Source organism: Ahaetulla prasina, chromosome 4, assembly GCF_028640845.1.
Source record: "Ahaetulla prasina isolate Xishuangbanna chromosome 4, ASM2864084v1, whole genome shotgun sequence".
NCBI lineage: Eukaryota > Metazoa > Chordata > Lepidosauria > Squamata > Colubridae > Ahaetulla > Ahaetulla prasina.
In genome coordinates, this window is record NC_080542.1 from 6,391,338 (window position 1) to 6,415,482 (window position 24,145).

At 47.5% G+C, this 24,145-nt stretch overlaps 1 protein-coding gene across 1 annotated transcript in view; it reads left to right on the forward strand.

The window, feature by feature from the left end:
* The window catches only part of SLC7A7 (solute carrier family 7 member 7), a 47,604-nt gene that overhangs the window by 20,731 nt on the left and 2,728 nt on the right, over positions 1 to 24,145 (forward strand). Inside the window, exons 4-9 of the mRNA XM_058181280.1 lie at positions 2,199 to 2,343; positions 13,683 to 13,806; positions 14,684 to 14,787; positions 18,016 to 18,112; positions 22,005 to 22,154; positions 23,476 to 23,659. Coding sequence (XP_058037263.1) covers positions 2,199 to 2,343; positions 13,683 to 13,806; positions 14,684 to 14,787; positions 18,016 to 18,112; positions 22,005 to 22,154; positions 23,476 to 23,659 — 804 coding nt within the window. The remainder of the gene's footprint in view (positions 1 to 2,198; positions 2,344 to 13,682; positions 13,807 to 14,683; positions 14,788 to 18,015; positions 18,113 to 22,004; positions 22,155 to 23,475; positions 23,660 to 24,145) is intronic.

Consider the following 24,145-nt stretch of genomic DNA (forward strand, 5'->3'; position numbering starts at 1 on the left):
CAGGGCTGGGGCCTGGAGGCATGCCAGGACATTCCTCAGCGTTTGGCAGGAGATAAGAGGGACCCGGCTGTGGGGAAAGTGAGCGAGACACAACAGTTAGCCGGAGGCGCGGGGGAGAAGTGGTCCTGAATTTTAACTAGTCGATCACCTCCAATATGAACCTCTCCATGGGGTCCCTGAGCCAGCTGGCAAAGGCAGGCCAGATCTGTAGCTATCTAGAAACATCAGGAGGTGGGCGCCAATCTCAACTCTGGGGTGGTAAAGATGTTCCAGAGGGCAGGGAACCATGGTGGACAAGGCCCTTCTCCTGGACCCAGACATCCAAAATTCCTTGGCTGATGGGATCTGGGGTATGCCCCCCCCCCCACCCGCCAGCACGGGTCGGCTGGCCCAATCCCATTGGGGTGAGATCAGGGGTGAAATCCAGCAGGTTCTGGTGGGTTTCAAATTCAATATATTGATATATTGACCATCAATTGTGTTGTAAATGTTGTACCTTGATGAACGTATCTTTTCTTTTATGTACACTGAGAGCATATGCACCAAGACAAATTCCTTGTGTGTCCAATCACACTTGGCCAATAAAAAATTCTATATCTTTTTTTACTACCGGTTCTGTGGATGTGGTTTGGTGGGCATGACGGGGAAGGATACTGTAAAATCTCCATTCCCTACCCACTCCAGGGGAAGATTACTGCAAAATCCCCATTTCCTCCCAATCAGTTGGGACTTGGGAAGCAGAGAACAGATGGGGGCGGGGCCAGTCAGAATTTTTGCTACCAGTTCTCTGAACTACTCAAAATTTCCATTACCGGTTCTCCAGAATTGGTCAGAACCTGCTGAAACCCACCTCTGATTCTGAAGAACCGGTAGCGGAAATTTTGACTAGTTCGGACAACCGGTAGCGGAAATTTTGAGTAGTTTGGAGAACCGGCAAATACCACCTCTGGCTGGCCCCAGAGTGGGGTGGGAATGGAGATTTTGCAGTATCCTTCCCCTGCCACACTCACCAAGCCACGCCCACCAAGCCACGCCCACAGAGCCGGTAGTAAAAAAAATGTGGATTTCACCACTGGCTGAGACGAACCTTCAGGTAGCCTGGACTCGTGCAGGCAGGGCTTTCAAGGGTTTGACCAACATCATTAGCATTAGTGCCGCTAATCAAAAACCCCCTCCTAAGGCTGGAATACTGCAACCAATTTTGGTCCCCATCCTACAAAAAAAGACGTTGAGACTTTGAAAAAGTTCAGAGAAGAGCAACTGAGACGATCAAAGGCAGCGGTGGGTCTCCCATATTCTTGGTACCGGTTCGCTGCCTGTGCACACCTTCCGCGCATGCACCCGGCCATCCGTACACTCACTGTGCACGCATGCGCCTTCCACGCATACGCTTTGCTCGTGCACCAGCATTCCGTGCATGCGCCCGACCTCCAAGACTTGGATAAATAGGACGGCATTACCCACAGTCGCCGCTACAGGTTCGTCCGAACCAGTCTGAACTAGCTGAATAAACTAATAAACTAACCAGCTGAATAAACCAGGTGGCTCTGAACAAAGGCCTGGAGATTAAACCATAGGAAAGTCCTTTCCAGTTCTGTTCTTCTTCTTCCTCCTCCTCTTCCTCCTCCTCCTCCTCTTCAAGAAGAAAATTGGCAGCCATTTGTATAGGGTCTCCTGCCATAGGCAGGTGGTTGGATGAGAAGACCTCCAAGGTCCCTTCCAACCCGATTATTCTACAGGCAGTCCTCGACTTCATGACAGTCCCATTCAGTGACCGTTCAAAGTCACAACGACACTGAAAAAAAGGGGGCTTATGACCATTTTCCACTCTTACGACCATCACAGCTTTCCTCGACGGTCAGGCGATCAAAATTCAGACGCTTCGCAACCGACCTGTATTTACGACAGTCTCAGTTTTCCCGGGTGTGGGGGTGGTGGTCACATGATCCCCTTTTGTGACCATCCTGACGAGCAAAGTCAACGGGGGGAAGCCCGGATCCTCTTAATAACTGCATTACTAACCGGCGAACTGCTTAGCCCATTGCGGCCGAGAAAAACCCCCGAATGTTTGCGAAGCTCGCCTTAACGCATGTCTCACTTATCAACGGAAACTTGGAGGTCTCGGTTGTGGGTCGTAAGTCGAGGACTACTGGCGTTTTATGTTTACTTTGGGCCACACCCTTGCTCTTTTCCCGCAGGACATTCGGAGAACTTAACGGACGCCTTCGAGGGCTCCGCGTGGGACGTGGGCAGCATCGCGCTGGCTCTCTACTCCGCCCTCTTCTCCTATTCCGGATGGGACACCCTAAATTTTGTCACGGAAGAGATCAAGAACCCCGAAAGGTCAGTCCCGCGAACAGCCGGATGGGTTTTCACTCGGTCCAAGCCACTGGTGGGATTCAGCCGGTTCAGGTCGGTTCGGACAAACCAGTCGTTAAATTCACTTCCAGAAGTCCCCATACACCCCATTTTGGCTGCCAGGTAAGTGCAGGGAGAACTCCTAGACCCAAACCAAATAGAGGGAGCCCCTCGTGGCTCCCGTGTGACACCTATCCTGCGCAGACTGCACTGGCTACCTGTGGCCTTCCGGGTGCGCTTCAAGGTTTTGGTAACCATCTTTAAAGCGCTCCATGGCATAGGGCCGGGTTACTTACGGGACCGCCTACTGCTACCGAATACCTCTCACCGACCCGTGCGCTCTCACAGAGAGGGACTCCTCAGGGTGCCGTCAGCTAGGCAGTGTCATCTGGTGACACCCAGGGGAAGGGCCTTCTCTGTGGGGCTCCCACCCTCTGGAACGAACTCCCCCCAGGACTTCGTCAACTTCCGGACCTCCGAACCTTCCGTCGCGAGCTTAAAACACATTTATTCATTTGCGCAGGACTGGATTAGATTTTAAATTTATATTGGTTTTAAATGGGTTTTATTATTTATATTGTTTTTTAATAATTCGGCCTTGTAGAATAAGTTTTTTAATTGTTATTTTAGTCTGTATTTATATGTGCTTTTTACTTGCCTGTGAACCGCCCTGAGTCCCTTGGGAGATAGGGCGGTATATAAATGTGATTAATAAATAAATAAAATAAATAAATAAACCGGGCACATCCCCCCCCCCCGTAGCCCGTTTTTGCTCCCATGGAGGGTGCAGGAGGCCGAGTGCTGCCTGTCGCACCCCTGGCCACGCCCACCATGGCCACGCCCACCATGGCCACGCCTACCCAGCCAGTCAGTAGGGCAGAGAACCGGTTGTTAAATTATTTGAATCCTACCACTGGACTCCAGGCCTTTGAGATCACTGGGTTTGGCATGCTCACACCCCAGATCCAGAAGGCTTCTCTCCCCGCCCCCCACCGCCCCCAGTTTTCCTGGAACAACCTTAGGATTTTTATCTTCCCCTCTCCCAAAGCGGGAAATTGAACCCGATCAACTGGCCCTTCCTTGTTCTTCAGACTTTGTCTCTCCCGTCAATAAATTCCTTGCTGGAGATTAAAGTTGGCAAGAGTCCCTGGTTGGGCTGAAGGCTTCTTCTCTTCCTTGGGTGCCGGAATTCACATGGCCTAGCCCCGTGTTTCTCACCACGTACTTACAGGTATCCATCCCAACTGGACTGTGTAGTTTCTCCGGGTCGTATAATATATAGAATTTCCCCCACCCCAAAAAAATTTTTTCATGGAATCCTAGGGCTGGAAGGGGCCTCGGTGGTCTTCTGGTCCAATCCGATACCCAAGCAGGCGTCAAAAACTATGTGGAAATAAGCCACGTTGGCTGGCTTAGAATGGAATGGAATGGAATGGAATGGAATAGAATGGAATAGAATGGAATAGAATAGAATAGAATAGAATAGAATAGAATAGAAAATATGGAATGGAATGGAATGGAATGGAATGGAATGGAATGGAATAGAATAGAATAGAATAGAATAGAATAGAAAATATGGAATGGAATGGAATGGAATGGAATGGAATGGAATGGAATGGAATGGAATGGAATGGAATAGAATAGAATAGAATACCATATAATATAGAATAGAATAGAATACCATAAAATATAGAATAGAATAGAATAGGATAGAATACCATATAATATAGAATAGAATACTATAAAATATAGGATAGAATAGAATACGATAAAATATAGAATAGTGTGGCTTTTCTCGCGGCCAGCGGGCTCGCCACGAAAGGGTCTGGGCAATCCCCGCGCCAGACGGAGTGAGAAATGAATAAGCAGAGTCCAATTCTCCTCGGGGTGAGCAAGCCCCGAGCTAGCTCGAAACAACCCTTTTATTAAGATTAGGGGTTAGGGGTGGGTTACAGAAGGTAAGCAGGGGTGGTTACATATTAGCATATATTCAACACGTGAACACGTGACTACAAGCACATCCACAAGCCTATGATTTTGGGAGAAAGATCATGATTCTTGGGAGGAGTTTTACCATGAAGTGGTTCTTTGTTCTCTGCTTTTTGCCTACGTGGTACAGCAAACAGAAATACATCTTGAGACATCCTGACTACATACTAATAAATCTCATATAATTGTGTGTAGGAGCAAACTTCTTTTGAAGCTCTATGAAGTTGACCTTATCAGAGAAGGAATGTTCTGTGGCTATCTCATAGGTGTTGTTACATTTACTGGCAAACATCTTTGTAACCTTGGCATCAAACAGATTTCTGCTTACATGATAACAATTAGCCAGACTTACCTATGCTGATATTTTTGCACATAAGCAATTTCTTGCTCATGCTTATATTTGCACATAAGTAATTTTATAAACAGTTTCATAAAGGGGTTCATATGGCATAATATCGCAACATCTCCTCTGTTTTTATTTTTTAGGACCAGACAATCAGTCGGTTTCATGGTGGTGTAAACACAGATATTAGCCATACTATCCTTGTCTATTTCTTTTTCGTCAACCAGGCAGGAATTGTTAGGTGCAGTTTGGGTGTAATCATCTTCGAGTTCTTCAATAGCCAGTAAAGATAAACTTTTAGAAATTGTTCGAACAAAAATAGGTAGAATACAAGGTAAAATTATACATCCTAATGCAATTATACCAACTACAACTATAATAGCTTGTAAACCATATCAAAGTTAAGTCCCTTAGTTTTTTCTTTGAGTCCTGTACAATGTCAGATGGTCAGTATAGAAGCAGCATTCTTCCTTTAAAACCACACACAATCCACCTTCTTGGAGAAAGAGAAGGCCAAAGGAGCGATAAATGTCTCTTGTAGGAAGAAAAGAGTCAGTTGCCATCAATCTTTTGATGGTAGGGACGGATATGTCGACCAGGGCCTCAAGGTCTCACCGTTGATGTGGATGTTCGCTGCTGACAGAAATCTCAAAATACAAATCCTTACATGAATACATAAAACAAGAAAAAACCAAACTGTCTTAAAAAGTCTTTAAAAAGTCTACATGTTTAAAAGACATGAGAAAGGGTCCCCTCCTCCTCCCTTTCTGGGTGAAAAAAGGCATTGTTGGAGGATTAGGGAGGGGGCCAAGGGGGAATAGATAGCTTGCATGTAGAACTGAAATAGAAACAACAAACATACAAATCTCAGTTTTGTTTTTTAACAAAGGTACTATGTGGAAGATAGAGAAAAAGACAATCAATCAATAAAGACCCAACTCCCACCCTTTTTATTTATGTGTGGAAGTTGGTCACTAACAAAACCATGCTATCAAAAACTTTCAAAAACAAACCACATGATATCTTAGCAAAATCACCATCTGTCTTACTTTGCTCATACTTTTCTAACTCCTCCTCCTAACTTGCAGCTCCATTATGCCTCAAGCTTAAAATTCAAAGCTTGACTTAACAAATTAAAATTCTCAGTACCAATATCTGAACATCCTCTTAACTCTCTCTTCACATTCTGTAACCTTCTAACTTATCACATCCTATAACTTTCTAACTCATCTCTGAAATAGTTCCTAAAACAGGGCACATATTGTGCTGCTAAAAAAGAAAAAGAAACAATACAAACAGCAAATAAGGGTTTAAACTTTTGGGTGAGTCAGTTTATGTGGAAAACCTGAGTGCATTTTCCAAAAAACAGATTTACGCTTAAAAAAATGTGTCCATACATAAGAAGATAGCCATTTGTCTGAAATGCTATAGGGTTTCCTGCCTGGGCAGGGGGTTGGACTAGAAGACCTCCAAGGGTCCCTTTCAACTCTCTTTATGTATGTTAACAGCTTCAAAAATACAAAGCTAGGTTTAATCAGGCAGTTTAAACCTCAAAAAGTTCCAGAAAAAGGAAAATTAAAAATTAAAATCAAAAGCAAAATTGTATGCATGATTAAAAATTAAAATCAAAATTGTTTTCAGGGTTAAAAAGAAAATATGTCTGCATAATTTTTACATAGCTTTTTGCAAAAGCAATGCTTCCAAAAAGCCTAATTGTCCCTCCCTTCTCAGACAAGAAAGAAGAGAGAGAAAAAAATGGAGTGGGGGTGAATGGTTCTCCCCCGTAGCCTACCCTTTTCCCTGGCACTACAAGGAACGAAGGGGGGGTGTAGTTAAGATAAGCCAGCGAGGAGAGAGAGAGAAAAAAAACCTTTTAAAAATAGTGTGAGCTATCGCACCCATGGGGGAAAAGGAGGGGTGCTCTGGGGGAAGGGAGGCAGTGTCCAGTAGCTGAAAGGCAACAGGGAACTACAGCATTCTTTCTAGTTGAGGGATGGCTGAAGGGGACCGTCTTTAACCAAATACGGTCTGGTGTGTCTGGCTGGAACCCAAAGCACTCGGTCCGGCAGCTGGATGGCTGTGTAACCTCGACCCCAGGTGATGAGATCAGCAGGCCCTTTCCATGTCAGGTCAGGTAATTCGCGGTAGTATACCTGTGGTTTGGGTAGACCTGCAGATGGGGGAGGGGAAAAATGTCGCTCTGCAGCGGTCGCGAGCGGTTGTCCAGTTAAGTTTAAAAAATTCAACACATATAAACAACGATTCAAGGTATCTTGCACTGCTGGGAGGCCAGGGGCATTTTTCCCCTGTTGTTTGGTGTATCGGTCAAGGGCTGTTTTTAATGTCTGGTTGGCGCGTTCTACCAGAGCTTGACCTTGGCTGTTGTATGGAATTCCGAATTTGTGAGTAATGTTCCACCGTCGCAGAAGTCTGCAAATGCAGCACTGGTGTAGGCAGGACCATTATCTGTTTTTAGTTCTTTGGGGCATCCCAGCGATGCAAAGGTCCGAATACAATGATTGATTACATGTTTAGTGGCTTCTCCCCTTTGTGGGGTGGCCATGATGAAGCCTGAGAAGGTATCCACTGATACATGTAAGAATTTCCATGGAGCAAAGGATGGATATTGAGTAACATCCATTTGCCAAAGTTGACAGGCCACTGTTCCTCTGGGGTTGACCCCATCGGAAGAGAGTTACCTTGGCGGCTGCAGGTAGGGCATTGATGTATTATAGCAGATGCCTCAGCAACCGTTAAACCAAATTGTTTCATGAGCGCCTTTTTATTTTGATGAAAATAAGCGTGACTCTCCCAGGAGATTGGGGAGAGAGACAGAACAGATAGTGAAGTACTAACAGAGGCAGCGGCAGCTGCAGCATCGCCACATTATTGCCTTTTGAAGTATTCCAGGCAGAGGCTGGTGGCTTGAATGTGTGAAACATGAAAAGGAAGATGTCGAGCAGAAATGAGTGTTTGTAGTTTGAGAAACAAAGATAGCAGTTCTGCATCGAGGGAGGGAGCCAGATATGACTCATAGAGAGAGCTAATAATTTGAGTGACATATAGACTGTCTAAGATGAGATTGAAAGGTTCATCAGAAAAGTTTTGAAAAGCCAATATAGAAGCAAAGAGTTCTGCTCTTTGGGCAGATTTTTGAGGAGGAGTAATTTTAGTGTACCACTGACCACCTTTCTGCCAAGCACAGGCACCATAAGACTTGCTGCCGTCAGCAAAGACAGTGAGGGCATTAGGTAGTGGTTGGGGAGAGAAGGGGGAATTCCAGGAAAAAGGAATGGTTCTTAGAAGTAGCAGTCGTGGGTCTGGTGGCGGATGGCAGGAGACTTCTCCTGGCCATTCGGCAAGTGCAAATTGCAATTCATCAGAAACAGACAACAAAGATTCCCAAATGGACAAAGAAAAAGGAACATATAAAATAGATGGTTCTATTCCAGCGAGGAGTTTACTCCTAGATCTAATCTTTGTAATGAGCTGCGCTAATTGTGTAGGCTTTGAAGTTAAAGAAGTGCGAGAAGTGTGAGGAAGATGAAACCATTCTAGGATTAGAAGTTTCTCCTCCTTTTGAACTAATGCCCCAGTAGGGAGCATTACAGTGTTGACAATGAGCATGCCAAATGGGATGTTAGGAGCAAGTCTGTCTACCCATATGTGTTTTAGGGTTAGATTGACTTGATGCATGGCATGCGTTTGTTGATCGGTCAGTTGTATACGGTCTGATGGTTGAGAGCCTTGTGTGAGGGCTGTGAACAGTGGAGATAATTGAGCAGTGGTTAGAGCTGTGTAAGAGCGAATCCAATTCAGTGTCCCCAAGTATTGCTGTAGCTGAACTAAAGTGGGCTTGTTTGAAAGGTAGAGGGTTGGCACATTTGGGGCCGCCGCTGACCTGAGAACCGTATATCCTAAATAAGAGAAAGGGGGGTGGGATTGAATTTTTTCTGGGGCAACAGTAAGGCCACCCTTCTGAAGGGTGTGTAATAGTTTTGGCAATTGCTGTTTGACTGTGCCTGGGGGCCCAGGTGCAGCGACAAGAATGTCATCCATATAATGATACACAAGAAAAGAAGGGAACAAAGAACGAAAAGGTTGGAGAATTTTCAATGAAATCAGAATACAACTCATTGGGTTTCTGGCGGATAGAAGCAAAAGAGGAGACGGATGACTTAGGGTCATCCACTTTGAGAAAGGCAGATAAGATTATGGCATTAAGTGGAGGGAACAGGGTACGGGGGGAAGCAGCTTGCAATGCAATGGTGTTAACAGCACCTTCCCCTAGAAGTTGGTCAGCGGTGATGCCGGCCGGGAGGTTCCCGCGGGCCACTGCCACTCTTACCCCTTGCCGCCAAACAGATTCAAAAATCAGAAATTGCGAAGAGGAAAGAAGCATAGAGGCAATATTTTTCCAATCTTCCGGAATCAATTCATGACCATTGGCCATGGAATTAAGCAAACCCCTGGTATAAGGACTCTGAATCCCATATTCTGCCACTGCCCTTTTAAGATCTTTAACCATTTTGAAATCAAGGGGTTGATGACCTCGAATTTTTTGATTAGGATTTTGCGGGTCATCTATAAGGGCAACAGGAAACATTTGCAAATCCTCTAAGGAAAGGTCCCCCGTTGCCATCGCTCTCTTCAGTCCAGCTGCGAGAGCAGAATGAGACGAGGTCTCCCCGTCCGCAGTTAGCAGAGGCGGAGGGGGGGCAGATGGTGGAGATGTTTCAGTTAAAGAGGCAATGTTGGAACATTTTACCTCAAGAGATTTTTGCTGCGTGGAGGCATCCTCGTATGGAGGTGGAGATGCAGCGTTGAGCGCCATGGCATCGCTCGAATCTCTGATAGCCTTTTCATAAATCTCCAGGCTAATAACAATTACTTGACAAGTTACAATCAAATCATGATTGGCTTTAGGGGGGTCATTTAAATATTTCAATATGCGCCTCCATTTTTTAGATGTAATATCCCCTGAAGGGGGATAGCTGGGATATTTTTGCCAAATGAATTTCAATAATTTGACTAGATCATTTGCTGAAATTGAGGGTAAAGGTTTGCCATGGTTCATACAAATAATTTTTGCAGCCTTAATAAGGTCTCCAAGTTCTTGGAGGTGCGTAACCTGGCCCTTGGACAACCCGTTCCCCATACTTACTAAGTCTTACGACTGGAGCGCCTCACTGGCGAAAGTACGGGGGCATCAAGGCGAACAACCAGGACCGGGGATCAAATCACGTCGGGGTCACCAGTTGTGGCTTTTCTCGCGGCCAGCGGGCTCGCCACGAAAGGGTCTGGGCAATCCCCGCGCCAGACGGAGTGAGAAATGAATAAGCAGAGTCCAATTCTCCTCGGGGTGAGCAAGCCCGAGCTAGCTCGAAACAACCCTTTTATTAAGATTAGGGGTTAGGGGTGGTTACAGAAGGTAAGCAGGGTGGTTACATATTAGCATATATTCAACACGTGAACACGTGACTACAAGCACATCCACAAGCCTATGATTTTGGGAGTAAGATCATGATTCTTGGGAGGAGTTTTACCATGAAGTGGTTCTTTGTTCTCTGCTTTTTGCCTACGTGGTACAGCAAACAGAAATACATCTTGAGACATCCTGACTACATACTAATAAATCTCATATAATTGTGTGTAGGAGCAAACTTCTTTTGAAGCTCTATGAAGCTGACCTTATCAGAGAAGGAATGTTCTGTGGCTATCTCATAGGTGTTGTTACATTTACTGGCAAACATCTTTGTAACCTTGGCATCAAACAGATTTCTGCTTACATGATAACAATTAGCCAGACTTACCTATGCTGATATTTTTGCACATAAGCAATTTCTTGCTCATGCTTATATTTGCACATAAGTAATTTCATAAACAGTTTCATAAAGGGGTTCATATGGCATAATATCGCAACAGAATAGAATATAGAATACCATAAAATATAGAACAGGAATACCATATAATATAGAATAGAACAGAATACCATAAGATATAGAATAGAATATCATAAAATATAGAATAGAATAGAATGCCATAAAATATAGAATAGAATATAGAATACCATAAAATATAGAATAGAATATAGAATACTATAAAAATAGAATAGAAGAGAAGAGAAGAGAAGCTGGAAGGGACCTTGGAGGTCTTCTAGTCCAGCCCACTGCTGAAGCAGGAGAACCTATACCATTTCAGAGAAGTGACTGTCTAGTCTCTTCTTAAAGACCTCCAGTGATGGAGCATCCACAACTTCTGGTGGCGAGCTGTTCCACTGGTTAATGGCCCTCACTGTTAGGAAGTTTCTCCTTAATTCCAGGTTGCTTCTCTCTTTGATTAGTTTCCAACTATTGATTTGATTTATCTTCCGTCTCGGAACGCAAGGCAAATCTGAGGCAGTGTTTTCTCCTTCTCTTGTCCTTCCTAACATCATCCCTGCGAGGTAGGACAGGCTGCGACCTTCTGACAAGCGAAGTCGTTGGGGAAAGCCAGATTCGCTTAACAACCGGTGTGACTAACGCAGCAATTCGGCTGATTCATTTAACAACGGTGGCAAGAAAGGGAGTTAAAATGGTGGCAAAACTCACTTCTGCCCTGTCTCACTTAGCAACCGAAATTTTGATCTCCCTTGTAAGTCAAGGACTGTGTATTGAACTGTGATTGGGGTCATTGTTACTTATTTATTTGTTCGATGCATACGGGTGCCAGCACACCAGGCGAGAACCAGACTCTAGCGTCCCCTTGGGCAGGGGGTTGGACTAGAAGACCTCTGAGGTCCCTTTCAACCCCTTATGATTCTATGAAATACCCAGCTTTTGTTCTTTCCTTAATTCAAATTCCTGGGGTTTTATTTGGGAGGAAATAAGGTGGAGAGTGAGTGCCCCCTGTTGGGCGAAGCTAGGCATTGCAGCACAGCTCTTACCAAGTTGGCAGAATGCTGTGAAATCTAAACGGTTCGTACAGTTTCTGCTAAAATTGATTTTTTTTTTGAGTGACAAAAAGCAAAAAAAAAAAAGCTTTTTGCAAAGGTTGCGATTTCCTTGATGAGGTCTCTTGGAAGACTAGAAAGTCTAAAGAAGAGGGCCGTGAAAATATTTACAGACCCCTCGCATCCTGGACATAAACTGTTTCAACTCCTACCCTCAAAACGACGCTATAGAGCACTGCACACCAGAACAACTAGACACAAGAACAGTTTTTTCCCGAAGGCCATCACTCTGCTAAACAAATAATTCCCTCAACACTGTCAGACTATTTACTGAATCTGCACTACTATTAATCGTTCCATAGTTCCCATCACCCATCTCTTTCCACTTATGACTGTATGACTATAACTTGTTGCTGGCAATCCTTATGATTTATATTGATATATTGATCATCAATTGTGTTGTAAATGTTGTACCTTGATGAACGTATCCTTTCTTTTATGTACACTGAGAGCATATGCACCAAGACAAATTCCTTGTGTGTCCAATCACACTTGGCCAATAAAATTCTATTCTATTCTATTCTTCTATTCTAAATATGTAATGGAAGGAAGCATGAGTTTTTCACTAAGCTGCGATTTATTTTATTTTATTATTTTATTTTTTAACTGAAGGAAGAAATGAATTCCCAGTCCCAATGGGGATTTTCTCCCCGTCCTTTAACGAAATCAAAGGAAAGCCAGGAGAACCCATTGCCACTAGAAGTGAAAGAAATATGAGAGCTTAAGCCAAGAAATTTAGCCAAAGCTGATTTGGTGTAAGTGCTGGGCTAAAAACCAGGAGCCTGTGAGTTCTAGTCCGGCCTTAGGCATGAGAGCCAGCTGGGTGTCTTTGGGCCAGTCATTCAGCAGATTCAGCATGAAAGCTGAATGAGTGACTTTAGAATTTAGACTAGGAGATGGTGAGTTCTAGTCCCACCTTGGGCACGAAAGCCAGCTGGATGACTTTAGGCCAATCACCAGGAGAGTGTGAGTTCTAGTCCCAGCTTGGGCACGAAAGCCAGCTGGGTGACTTTGGGCCAATCACCAGGAGAGTGTGAGTTCTAGTCCCAGCTTGGGCACGAAAGCTGGCTGGGTGACTTTGGGCCAATCACCAGGAGACTGGGAGTTCTAGTTCTACCTTGGGCATGAAAGACAGCTGGGTGACCAATCACTAGGAGAGTGTGAGTTCTAGATCTACCTTGAGCGTGAAAGGCAACTGGGTGACCAATCACTAGGAGAGTATGAGTTCTAGTCCCAGCTTGGGCTCAAAAGCTGGCTTGGTGACTTTGGGCCAATCACCAGGAAACTGTGAGTTCTAGTTCTACCTTGGGCATGAAAGTCAGCTGGGTGACCAATCACTAGGAGAGTGTGAGTTCTAGTCCGGCCTTAGGCATGAAAACCAGCAAAGTGACTTTGGGCCAATCACCAGGAGACTGTGAATTCTAATCCTGTCTTAGACATAAGGCTCAGGCTGCTAAGACAGTCTGTTATTAACACAGCTGCTTGCAATTACTGCAGGTTCTAGTCCCACCAGGCCCAAGGTTGACTCAGCCTTCCATCCTTTATAAGGTAGGTAAAATGAGGACCCAGATTATTGGTGGCAATAAAAAGTTGACTTTGTATATAATATACAAATGGATGAAGACTATTGCTTAACACAATGTAAGCCGCCCTGAGCCTTCGGAGAAGGGCGGGATATAAATGCAAATTAAAAAAAATCAACTCTCTTGGGCCAATCATTCTCTCTCAGCCCAACCCACCTCACCGGACTGTTGTTCTTGTTGTGGGGAAAATGGAGGAGGTAGGAGCAATGGATATCTTCACCACCTTGAGTTGTTTATAAAAACAATAAAGGCAGGGCAAAAAAACCCCCCACCAAATAAATAAATATATTTAGTTTTTCAAGCTGCCTCTCGTTGCCTGGACTCCTCTGAAGCGGATGGCCGCCAAATCAAAGCATGTACGAATGGCCGCAGCAGAGACACCGAACGTGACAATATTCTCTTTCCCATTACTCCGTAGGAACCTTCCCCTCTCCATTGGGATATCCATGCCGATCGTCACGGTAATCTATATCATGACCAATGTGGCTTACTACACGGTCCTGAGCAAGATGGAGATCCTGTCGAGCGATGCCGTGGCTGTGGTTAGTAACCGCATCTCGTCCCATTCCTGAGACGGGTCACCGGACTCCAGCAGCCGATTGTCCTTAAAGCATGATTGTTCAACCTCTGGCCACTTTAAGACCCGTGGAGTCCAACTCTCAGAATTCCCCCGAATTCTCATCTCTGCCCCCTGCCTTTTATCTCCAGAGCTAATGTGGGGTTTCGCTAGCAGCGGTGATTCTTCTGTCCCAAGGACCGGCCCATAGATTTCCACTGCTCTCCTCTCCTATGCCTGGCCCACAGATTCCTGCTGCTCTCCTCTGCCTTCTGCGTATCCACGCGTCAGGCACCGGACCCAGCTGTTCCTCCTCTTCCTCAACAGCCACCTCCAGACCTAGGGACTGTTGGACAGTTCAGGCTCCACCTCTCTCTCTCTCTCTCTCTCTCTCTCTCTCTCTCTCACAGCTCCATCCCCTCTTCCCCCTCGGAATCTTTGATTGATGCTGGCCCTGACTCCCACGCTGCCTCCTCATCTGATTCGGCTGCTGCAGGGGCCGGCAACCATGGCAAAAAAGGCTAAAAAAAATTGGGCCCAGCTCGCTGAACGACGGAAATTCTGGTTCCTGATTGAGGCTGTGTGTAAATCGAGGACTACCTGTACATGAATGGCATCATGTTCCGGTTTCCCCAGATTGTTGATGGTGGACATCACCCAATAGTTCCTCTAGGCCCGGGGTGGGCAACTATGTCTACTTTATGACTGGGTAGGGGACTTCAACTCCCAGAATTCCTGAGCCAGCCAAGGAATTCTGGGAGCTGAAGTCCACAGATTGTAAAGCGGCCATAATTGTGCGTTTCTTGCTTTGGCATAAAGTCGGCAGCTTACAGAAGTGTCTTTTTTGGTGTTTTTTTTTGTAGACTTTTGGTGATCAAGTTTTTGGAGTGATGAGTTGGACCATACCCCTTGCTGTGGCCCTGTCCTGCTTTGGAGGCCTTAATGCTTCCATTCTCGCTGCTTCCAGGTAAACCAGTACTGAGCCCCGCGGTCTGTTCGAAACCGGGCTGCAGGACAAATGGGCAAGCGCACACACGTGAAGCTTTGTGTGAGCGGAGGGCACGCGTGTGTTGGAAGGAAAATCCAGGTCCTTTTTCCAAGCCAGGAGAAAGAGACAAAAATGGAGGCTGGAGGCTGATTGGAAAGAAAGGTTCTCTTTATTGACGAAGCAGAACCCCCAAGACCGGGGGTGAAATCCTACCGGTTTGAACCGGTTCAGGCAAACCGCTAGGGATTATGGGCATCAGTTCACCGAACTGGTAGTAATTACCCCTCCTTGGCCCCACCCACACCCGGCTGGTCGCCGCCCACCTCTTCTGGCTGCTCGATATTCCACAGAATTCAATGTTCAATGCAGCAGAGAGAATGCTAACTTTTCCCCCTCCATTCAGAATGGAGCTGCTGCAGCCTGTCCCTTATAAGCTAGTCCCCAGGAGGGAGGGGAACGGGGGTGGGGGTGGGAGCAGCTGGAATGGAGCCCTTTTTGTGAAAGGCAGGAAAATGGGGAAGGGGATCTTCCTGCCTGTCATCCATTCCTCAATCTCAGCACAGATCTGAGATTCTGTCGTGTCCCACTCCTCCACTGACGACCTGGTCAGGGAAATCCGAATCAGGCGTGCCTCTGCAGCTCTGCCAAAGTCCTAGCAAAGTTCTCAAGGCAGGCAGGAGACCAGAAAGTGACTTCAGCAAGATATGTTAGACTTTGCCTGACTCAGAGAATGCCAGAAAGCAGATCCTTTATATAGGCCATGGGGTGTGGCTCCATGACTCAGCACTTATCCAGGCCTGCCTCTCCCTTCCTTCTGTCGCCGCCGCCTATCAATTCTTCTGAAACGAGGGTCATTCCAGTCTGCAGCTGTTGGTAATTGACCTTCCTCAGGCTCACATGCTGTGGGGGAGGGGTCTAATTGCTCCGTTTGCCTGGGAATGGAGCCAGAGCTGGGGGCTGGAGGTACTTCTTCTTCCTCAGCCTGTCTGGGCATGGAGCCAGGGCTGGGGGCTGGAAGTACTTCTTCCTCCTCAGCCTGTCTGGGCATGGAGCCAGGGCTGGGGCTGGGAGGCATACTAGGACATTCCTCAGCGTTCGGAAGCAGATAAGAAGGCCCCGGCTGCGGTGAAAGCGGGCGAGACACAACAGATTCCTAGGCAGGAATATTCCCCTCCCCGTTTTCCTGCCAATCACGACAAGGAGTGGCTGGGAGGGGAGTGGCAGGTGAGGAGCCCCTCGATGTGAGTGATGTCGAGTTGGCCACGCCCACCCAGTCACATGGCCTCCCTCCAACAAGCCACGCCCATAGAACCGGTAGGGGAATTTTTTTAAATTCCACCCCTGCACCAACCCAACCACATGTGATTCCGGGTCAGCTGAACCAAATGGAGTTGAGAGTGGATGGGTTTTGATACCTTCTTTGGGCTTTGCGTTTGAGCTACCTGTTCCTGGGCAAGAACATGTCCTTTAATATTCTGTTGGCTGTTGTCAGATTCCTATGGGGGTCAGGTAGAGGTCATAGCTGGCTCTATAGGCAAAAGAGGAAATGCAAATCCTAGGTCAGTGATGATGAACTTTTTTGCCATCGCGGGCCAAAAGCAGGGGTTGCGCGGAGGGTGGGGGGTTGCAAACGTGCCCACACCCATAATTCTATGCGCCTCACCCCCATGCATGCACACACAACGTCCCCCCGCGCTCCCCCCCTCACTTTTGGCCCGGTGGGCTAGGTAGGCCCATTTTTTACTCTCATCAGGCTTCAGAGCCTTTCTAGGAGCCGGCCCCCCCAAAAACGGTCTTCCCCACCCCCTTGGAGGCCAAAAACGACCCATTTGCCAACTTCCGGTGGGATCGGAAGGTCCGTGTTTTGCTCTCCTCATGCTCCAGAGCCTCTCTAGGAGTCTTGGGAGGAGCAAAATGGCCTCCCCGCCCGGAGGCCCTCTGGAGGCCTGAAACGGCCCACTTGCCAACCTCCTGTGGGACTGGGAGTTGGCAAATGGGCCATTTCCGGCCTCTTTCCCCCCCCCCCCCCCGGTTCCTAGAAAGGCTCTGGAGCATGAGGAGAGCAAAAAACAGGCCTTCCCCACCCCCACCAGGCCCTCCAGAGGTAGGAAACAGCCTGTTTCCCTATTGCAGGTGGGCCCAGAAGGCCCGAAAATCAGCTGGCCGGTGCGCACATGCCCCCCGGAGCTGAGCTCGCGTGCCCAGCAATATGGCTACCGTTCTGCCAAGGAGTTTCAAAATAACCCTGTCTTGAATGGATTTCTGCCTGCAATATTTGCTTTGCTTGTGGGTAGAGCTATCCAGAACCCTTGCCTTCCTCTTTTCAATGCGCTCTTAATTTCCTTCAGTGCTGGCAACGGCATGATGATGCTGTCAACCCTGAAGCCTTCTGAATTGGCCTCGAGGGTCAGCAGGGCAACTTAAGACCTGCTTAAGGGTCTTAAGATGTCTTATGCACGGTCACTCATGCTCTCGTCACTTCTCGTCTAGATTATTGCAATGCTCTCTACATGGGGCTACCCCTGAAGTGCACTCGGAGGCTCCAGTTAGTTCAGAATGCAGCTGCGCGGGTGATTGAGGGAGCCACACGTTGCTCCCGGGTAACACCGCTCCTGCGCAGTCTGCACTGGCTACCTGTGGTCTTTGGGGTGCGCTTCAAGGTGTTGGTTACCACCTTCAAAGCGCTCCATGGCTTAGGGCCCGGGTACTTACGGGACCACCTGCTGTTACCTTATGCCTCCCACCGACCCGTGCGCTCACACAGAGAGGGTCTTCTCAGGGTGCCGTCCGCCAAGCAATGTCAGCTGGCGGCCCCCAGGGGTAGGGCCTTCTCTGTTGGAGCACCTACCCTCTGGAACGAACTTCCCCCCGGTTTGCGCCAATTACCTGGCCTTCGGACCTTTCGCCGTGAACTGAAAACGTATCTGTTTATTCAAGCGGGACTGGCTTGATTTTTAAATTTTAAAATTTTTGAATTTTTAATAATTTTAATGGGGGTATTTTAGTATGGGTCAATTCGACGGTTTTAATTCTCGGCCACTTATAAAATATGTATTTTAACTGTTGTTTTAATTTTGTATATTGAATTGTTTTAAATCTGGCTATACACCGCCCTGAGTCCTTCGGGAGAAGGGCAGTATAAAAATCTAAATAATAAATAAATAAATAATAAATAAATAAAGACCCTCCTTCATTCTCTCTCAACAGATTGTTTTTCGTTGGCTCCCGGGAAGGACACCTGCCAGATGCCATCTGCATGATCCACGTGGAACGGTTCACCCCTGTGCCCGCCCTGCTTTTTAATGTGAGTCCTAGGGTACAGTGTGAGAGTGCGTGTGCACGGATCCAGCTGGCTTGGTGGCGGGAAAGGAATCAGCCTTAACAGATTAACAGAGTTGGAAGGGGACATTGTATATCGTCTAGTCCGGGGGAACCAAAAGCGAGGGAAGCATGGGGGAGTCACCCACGCACGTGCCCACACCCATAATTCAATGCGCCCTGCCCCCCTGCACATGCGCGCGTGACCCCCACACGCCCCCCTCGCTTTTGGCACGCGATGGCCCGGTGGCCCCAGTAGGCCCATTTTTCGCTCCCCCTTGGCTCCAGAGGCTTTCTAGGAGCCTGGGGAGGGCAAAAACGGCCTTTCCCGCCCTCCCGGAGGCCCTCTGGTGGCTGGAAACTACCCATTTCCTGACTTCCGATTGGACCAGAAGGCCTGTTTTTTGCTCCCCCTGGCTCCAGAGATTTTCTAGGAGCCTGGGGAGGGCGAAAACAGCCTTTCCCACCCTCCTGGAGCCCCTCTGGAGGCTGGAAATGGCCTGCTTCCCGACTTCCGGTGGGACCGGAAGGCCCATTTTTCGCTCCCCCCGGCTCCAGAGACTTTCTTAGAGCCTGGGGAAGGCGAAAATGGCCTTCCCGCCCCAGAGGCCCTCCGGAGGCTGGAAATTGCCCATTTCCTGACTTCCGGTTGGACCAGAAGGCCCGTTTTTCCCCCTCCCCTGGCTCCAGAGCCTTTGTAGGAGCCTGGGGAGGGAGAAAACAGCCTTCCGCACCCCCGCGGAGGCCCTCTGGAGGCCGGAAACAGCCTGTTTCCCAACATCCGGTGGGCCCAGAAGGTCTGAAAATCAGCTGGCCGGCACGTTCATGCGTGCTGGAACTGAGCTAGGGCAACGCTCGCGTGCCCACAGATATGGCTTCATGTGCCACCTGTGCCATAGGTTCGCCATCATGGGTCTAGTCCAATCTCCCGTCCAAGCCTTAAATCCCTTTTCCTGGTTATCTTATTTATTTATTTTTATTTATTTTATTTACATTTATATCCCACCCTTCTCCGAAGACTCAGGGCGGCTTACACTATGTTAAGCAATAGTCTTCATCCATTTGTATATTATATACAAAGTCAACTTTTATTGCCCCCAACAATCTGGGTCCTCATTTTACCTACCTTATAAAGGATGGAAGGCTGAGTCAACCTTGGGCCTGGTGGGACTTGAACCTGCAATAATTGCAGGCAGCTGCTGTTAATAACAGACTGCATGAGCCACAGAGACCCCTTGAGTGGAAGAAGCAATGATCTTCCCTAACTGTTGAATGGTACATGTGATATAGTATGTTTAGACTTCGGCAAGGCATTCGACAAAGTAGACCACAACCTACTTCTTGGTAAGCTAGAACAAAGTGGGATAGATAGCATCACCATCAGATGGATTTCTAACTGGCTGACAAACTACTCAATGTGTCGTCCAGTGGTGGGTTTCAAATTTTTTCTACTACTGGTTCTGTGGGTGTGGCTTGTGGGCATGGCTTGGGGGCATGGCAGGAGAAGGATACTTTAAAATCTCCATTCCCACCCCACTCCAGGGGAAGATTACTGCAAAATCCCCATTTCCTCCCGATCAACTGGGAGTCGGGAGGCAGAACATAGATGGGGGCGGGGCCAATCAGAGGTGGTATTTACCGGTTCTCCGAACTACTCAAAATTTATATTCCAAAGCATCTGAGGCCAAAACAGGAAACAATGGATAGTAACTAATCAAGGAGAGAAACAACCTGGTATTAAGGAGAATCTTCCTATCAGTGAGAACAATTAACCAATGGAACAGCTTGCCACCAGAAGTTGTGGCTGCTTCATCACTGGTGGTTTTTAAGAAGAGAGCGAAGAGCCACCTGTCTGAAAGTAATGGCTAACCTTTTTGCCGTTGTGTGCCAAAAGTGAGGAGAGTGCGGGGGGGGGGAGGGAGGGTCGCTCACGCGCGTGCCCACACCCAGAATTCAATGCGTCCTGCTCCCCAGCACATGTGCGCGTGACCCACCCCACGCTCCCCCTGCTCTTGGCACACGATGGCACGATGGACGTGGTAGGCCTGTTTTTTGCCCTCCCTAGCCTCCAGAGACTTTCTAGGAGCCTGGGGAGGGCAAAAACGGCCTTCCCCATCCCCTCGGAGGTCGGAAACAGCCTGTTTTCCAACTTCCGGTGGGCCTGGAAGGCCCGAAAATTAGCTGGCCAGCAGGTGCATGCATATTGGAGCTGAGTGAGCGTTGCCCACCGATATGGCTCTGCATGCCACTGGTGCCATGGGTTCGCCATCACGGGTCAAGGGTCTCCTGCTTGAGCAGGGGGTTGGGCTAGAAGACCTCCAAGGTCCGTTCCAGCTCTCTTGTGATTGATTGATCACGTAGAAAGCGCAAGACGCGTCTCCAAAATAAAACCAATCCGAGGAGCTACAATTCATGACACCCATTCTGCCTGATATCTTTTCCCAAGACACCGCCGGGAACTCCATGATGGATGACTAGAATCGCACTAGAGAATGACTCAAGATGTTTTGATATTCATCTCCCTTCCTGGTTGCTGAAGTTGTGGTTTCTCACTTAGCCGCCGGCTGACTGTTCACACCTACTCTTCCTGCTGATGTAGGAATTGGCCGGTTAGTTGAAGTTTCTCCCAACTAAGGCAACCTTAGCCATCTGGAGGCCACAGGCTTAGCCCATAACTTTTTATCGCTTGAATTTCCTGAATCCACTCTAATGATCTCACCCTGCAAACCTGTTGTGGTCCGCCAGCAGCCTGCGGAGTTGGCAACGGAGTTGGACAGTGATGAGGCTGAGGAAAAGCTTGGGTCAGTCCAGGAGGCTGGGGAAGGTCTGGATGAGGGTTCTGCATTGGAGGCTGAGGTGGGGCCAGACCCATCCGGGAGTGAGGTGCGAACTCCAGAGCCTCCAGAGACTGACAGTAGTGAGGCAGAGGAACAGGAAGAGCCTGTTCCTAATGCACGCATGAGATGAGCTGCCAGAAGGCAAGAGCAGCTCAAGCAGAGAGGACGACTCGGGAGTAGGGCCAAGAGATGATTGGCCCCTCCCATAGGCTTAAAAGACCAGCAACGACGTTTGGGCTCTTTGCCGGAAAACAACATTGATAGCCTCGTCTTGTTGCATTTTGTTTTGTATCGGCGTCTTCTGAACTTTTGCCAAGAAAGGCCTTTGGCAGTTTGCCTAACTGGACCAAGGTTGGTGATAGGACTGAGGAATTGTGTTGGGAGGAATTTGCTTTAATTTAGTTGAACTACGCTGAGAATGAAGTAATTCTCAGCTGTTCGAATAAAGTTTGTTTGCTTTTACACTGACTTGAGTTTCCTACTACACACTTGGGCCTGGGTTACAACAAAACCCACTGCAGAGCTTTTTAGGAATCTGAGGGGAAGCAGGCGTTCCCTAGGAAGAGAAGTGACCCATCAAGTGGGGAGTTCCATGGTTTGAAAAGAAGAATACAGAATCACAGAAGGGACCGCGGAGGTCTTCCAGTCTAACCCCCTGCTCAAGCAGGACAAAATTTGGACTTTGAGGAGCACCTCAGCCTTGGAATTTTGATTGCATTGGGACTGTTACTTGGAACCCGGACAGATGCTGTCTGTCCCACTTTTTTCTAGATTACCAAGAAGTAGGTTGTGGTTTACCTTGTCGAATGCCTTACTGCAGTCTTAAGTATACTATGTCCACCACATTTCGCTGGTCTACTAATTTAGTCACTAGGTCGAACCCTGAAATAAGATTGGTTTGGCGCGATCTGTTTTTAATGAACCCGTGGCTGACGTCTGGTTATTACTTGACTCGTTTCTAGATGTTTTATTGGAAAAACCAAAATATATTCTGCTCATCCTGTTGAATTTAGCTTTCCTTCTGATGTCTGTCCTTCGCAGGGAGCCATGGCTCTGATTTATCTTTGCGTGGAAGACATCTTTCAACTCATCAACTACTACAGCTTCAGCTACTGGTTCTTTGTGGGCCTGTCCATTGCAGGACAACTGTATCTTCGCTGGAAGGAACCATCTAGAGAACGTCCACTCAAGGTAGGGGATTGTTAGCTGTGTAATCAATGGTGGGATTAAAATAATTTAACACCCAGTTCTCTGCCCTAATGACCAGCTGGGTAGGTGTGGCTCGATGGTCGTGTGACTATGTGGGCGTGGTCAACTCTACGTCACTTACGTTGATGGGTGCTTCGCCTTAGCTGTTGCATTGTAACAAGGGTTAACCAGAGAGGCAGTTTCTGTAAGCAGGGCAATAAAAATTAGGCTAGAAATAACACCAGAATGTTTCCTTCCTGCCTTCCTTACAGGATTAGCCCTGGAAAGTGGGGAAAAAACCAAAATAAGATTTCTTCCAACAGCCGGTTCTCCGAACTGCTTAGAAAGTTAACAACCGGTTCTCCCGAATAGGTGAGAACCAGCTGAATCCCACCATTGTGGGAAATCTCCATTCCCACAGGACACCGTTAAACTGGCAATGCTAACTATACAGGTTGTCTTTGACTTATGACCCCAACGGAGGCCAAAATTTCCATTACTAATCAAAGTGAATTTCCCCCCATTTAATGACTTTTTTTGCCACGGTCGCTAAGCGAGTCGCTTCAGTTGCGAAGCAAATCGCGCAGTCATTAGGCGAATCCATCTTCCACCCTGTTGACGGCTGGGAAGGTTACAAATGGCAATCACCTGACCCGGGGAGGCTATAACTGTCGTAAATATGAGTCACTGGGCCACGGTGAGTTGACCATAGCAAGCTGGTTGTGTTGAATTGGCCATGGTGAATTGGCCACGGTGAGTTGACCCTGGCAAGTTGGTTGTGCTGAGTTGGCCACACAATTTGGTCACGGCGAGTTGACCATGCCAATCTGGTTGTGCTGAACTGGCCACGCAAATTGGTCATGGCGAATTAATTGTGGCAAGCTGATTGTGCAGAGTTGGTCACGGTGAAAGCAAGCTGGTTGTGCTGAGTTGGCCACAGTGAGTTACAGTAACTGTGGCAGGCTGGTTGTGTTGAGCTGGCCACGGTGAGTCAGCCATGCTGAGTTGACCGTGGCAAGTTGGTTGTGCTGAGTTGGCCACAGCGAGTTAACTGTGGCAAGCTGGTTGTGCTGGATTGGCCACGGCAAATTGACTGTGACCAGTTGGCCATGGCGAATTGTCCCATTCCAAAATTAGATGAAGGGCTAATTTCCTGACAGTGAGAACAATTCATCAGTGGCACATCTTCCCTACAGAAGTTCTTGGTGCTCCATCACTGGAGTGAGCCCGAAATTTGGTGCGAGACCTTAGTATGATGGATGGAGTTATGTGAGTTCTGTGGCAACCGAAGACTTCAACCAATTCCCGCTTCTGTTTCCTTTAGTTGACCATTGTTTTCCCCATCATCTTCTGCCTCTGCACCATCTTCCTGGTGGCTGTACCGCTCTACACCGACCCCATCAATTCGGCCATCGGCATTGCTATCGCGGCATCTGGACTTCCGGTCTACTTCCTGGTGGTACGGGTCCCAGACCAAAAGAAACCAAACTGCTTACGGCGAATGACGGGTGAGTGAATCGGAATTTCCACTGCAGGGATTTCTAATGTCTCCATTCAATGGTAAAACCCCCAAAAAGCCACAAGGAGAAGAAGCTGCAAAAATGAGAATGAATAGATTGGCTAGCAATTTTTTCCCCCCCGGCCACTTTTCCCAGACTTGCAAATATTCAAAAGAACATCAACCTTTGCAGGGGATGTGTTGTGACCCAGGCCCAAGTAGGTAGTAGGAAACTCTAATCTACAAACTTTATTATACAAACAAACTTTATTATAACAGCTGAGAATTAACTCATACTCAGTGTAGTTCAACTAAACTAAAGCAATTTCCTCCCAATACAATCACCAACCTTGGTCCAATCACCAACTTTGGTGAAAATTCAGAAGACACCGATACGAAAAAAATGCAACAAGACAAAGCTATCAATGTTGTTTTCTGGCAAAGAGCCCAAACACCGTTGCTGGTCTTTTAAGCCTTATGGGAAGGGCCAATCATT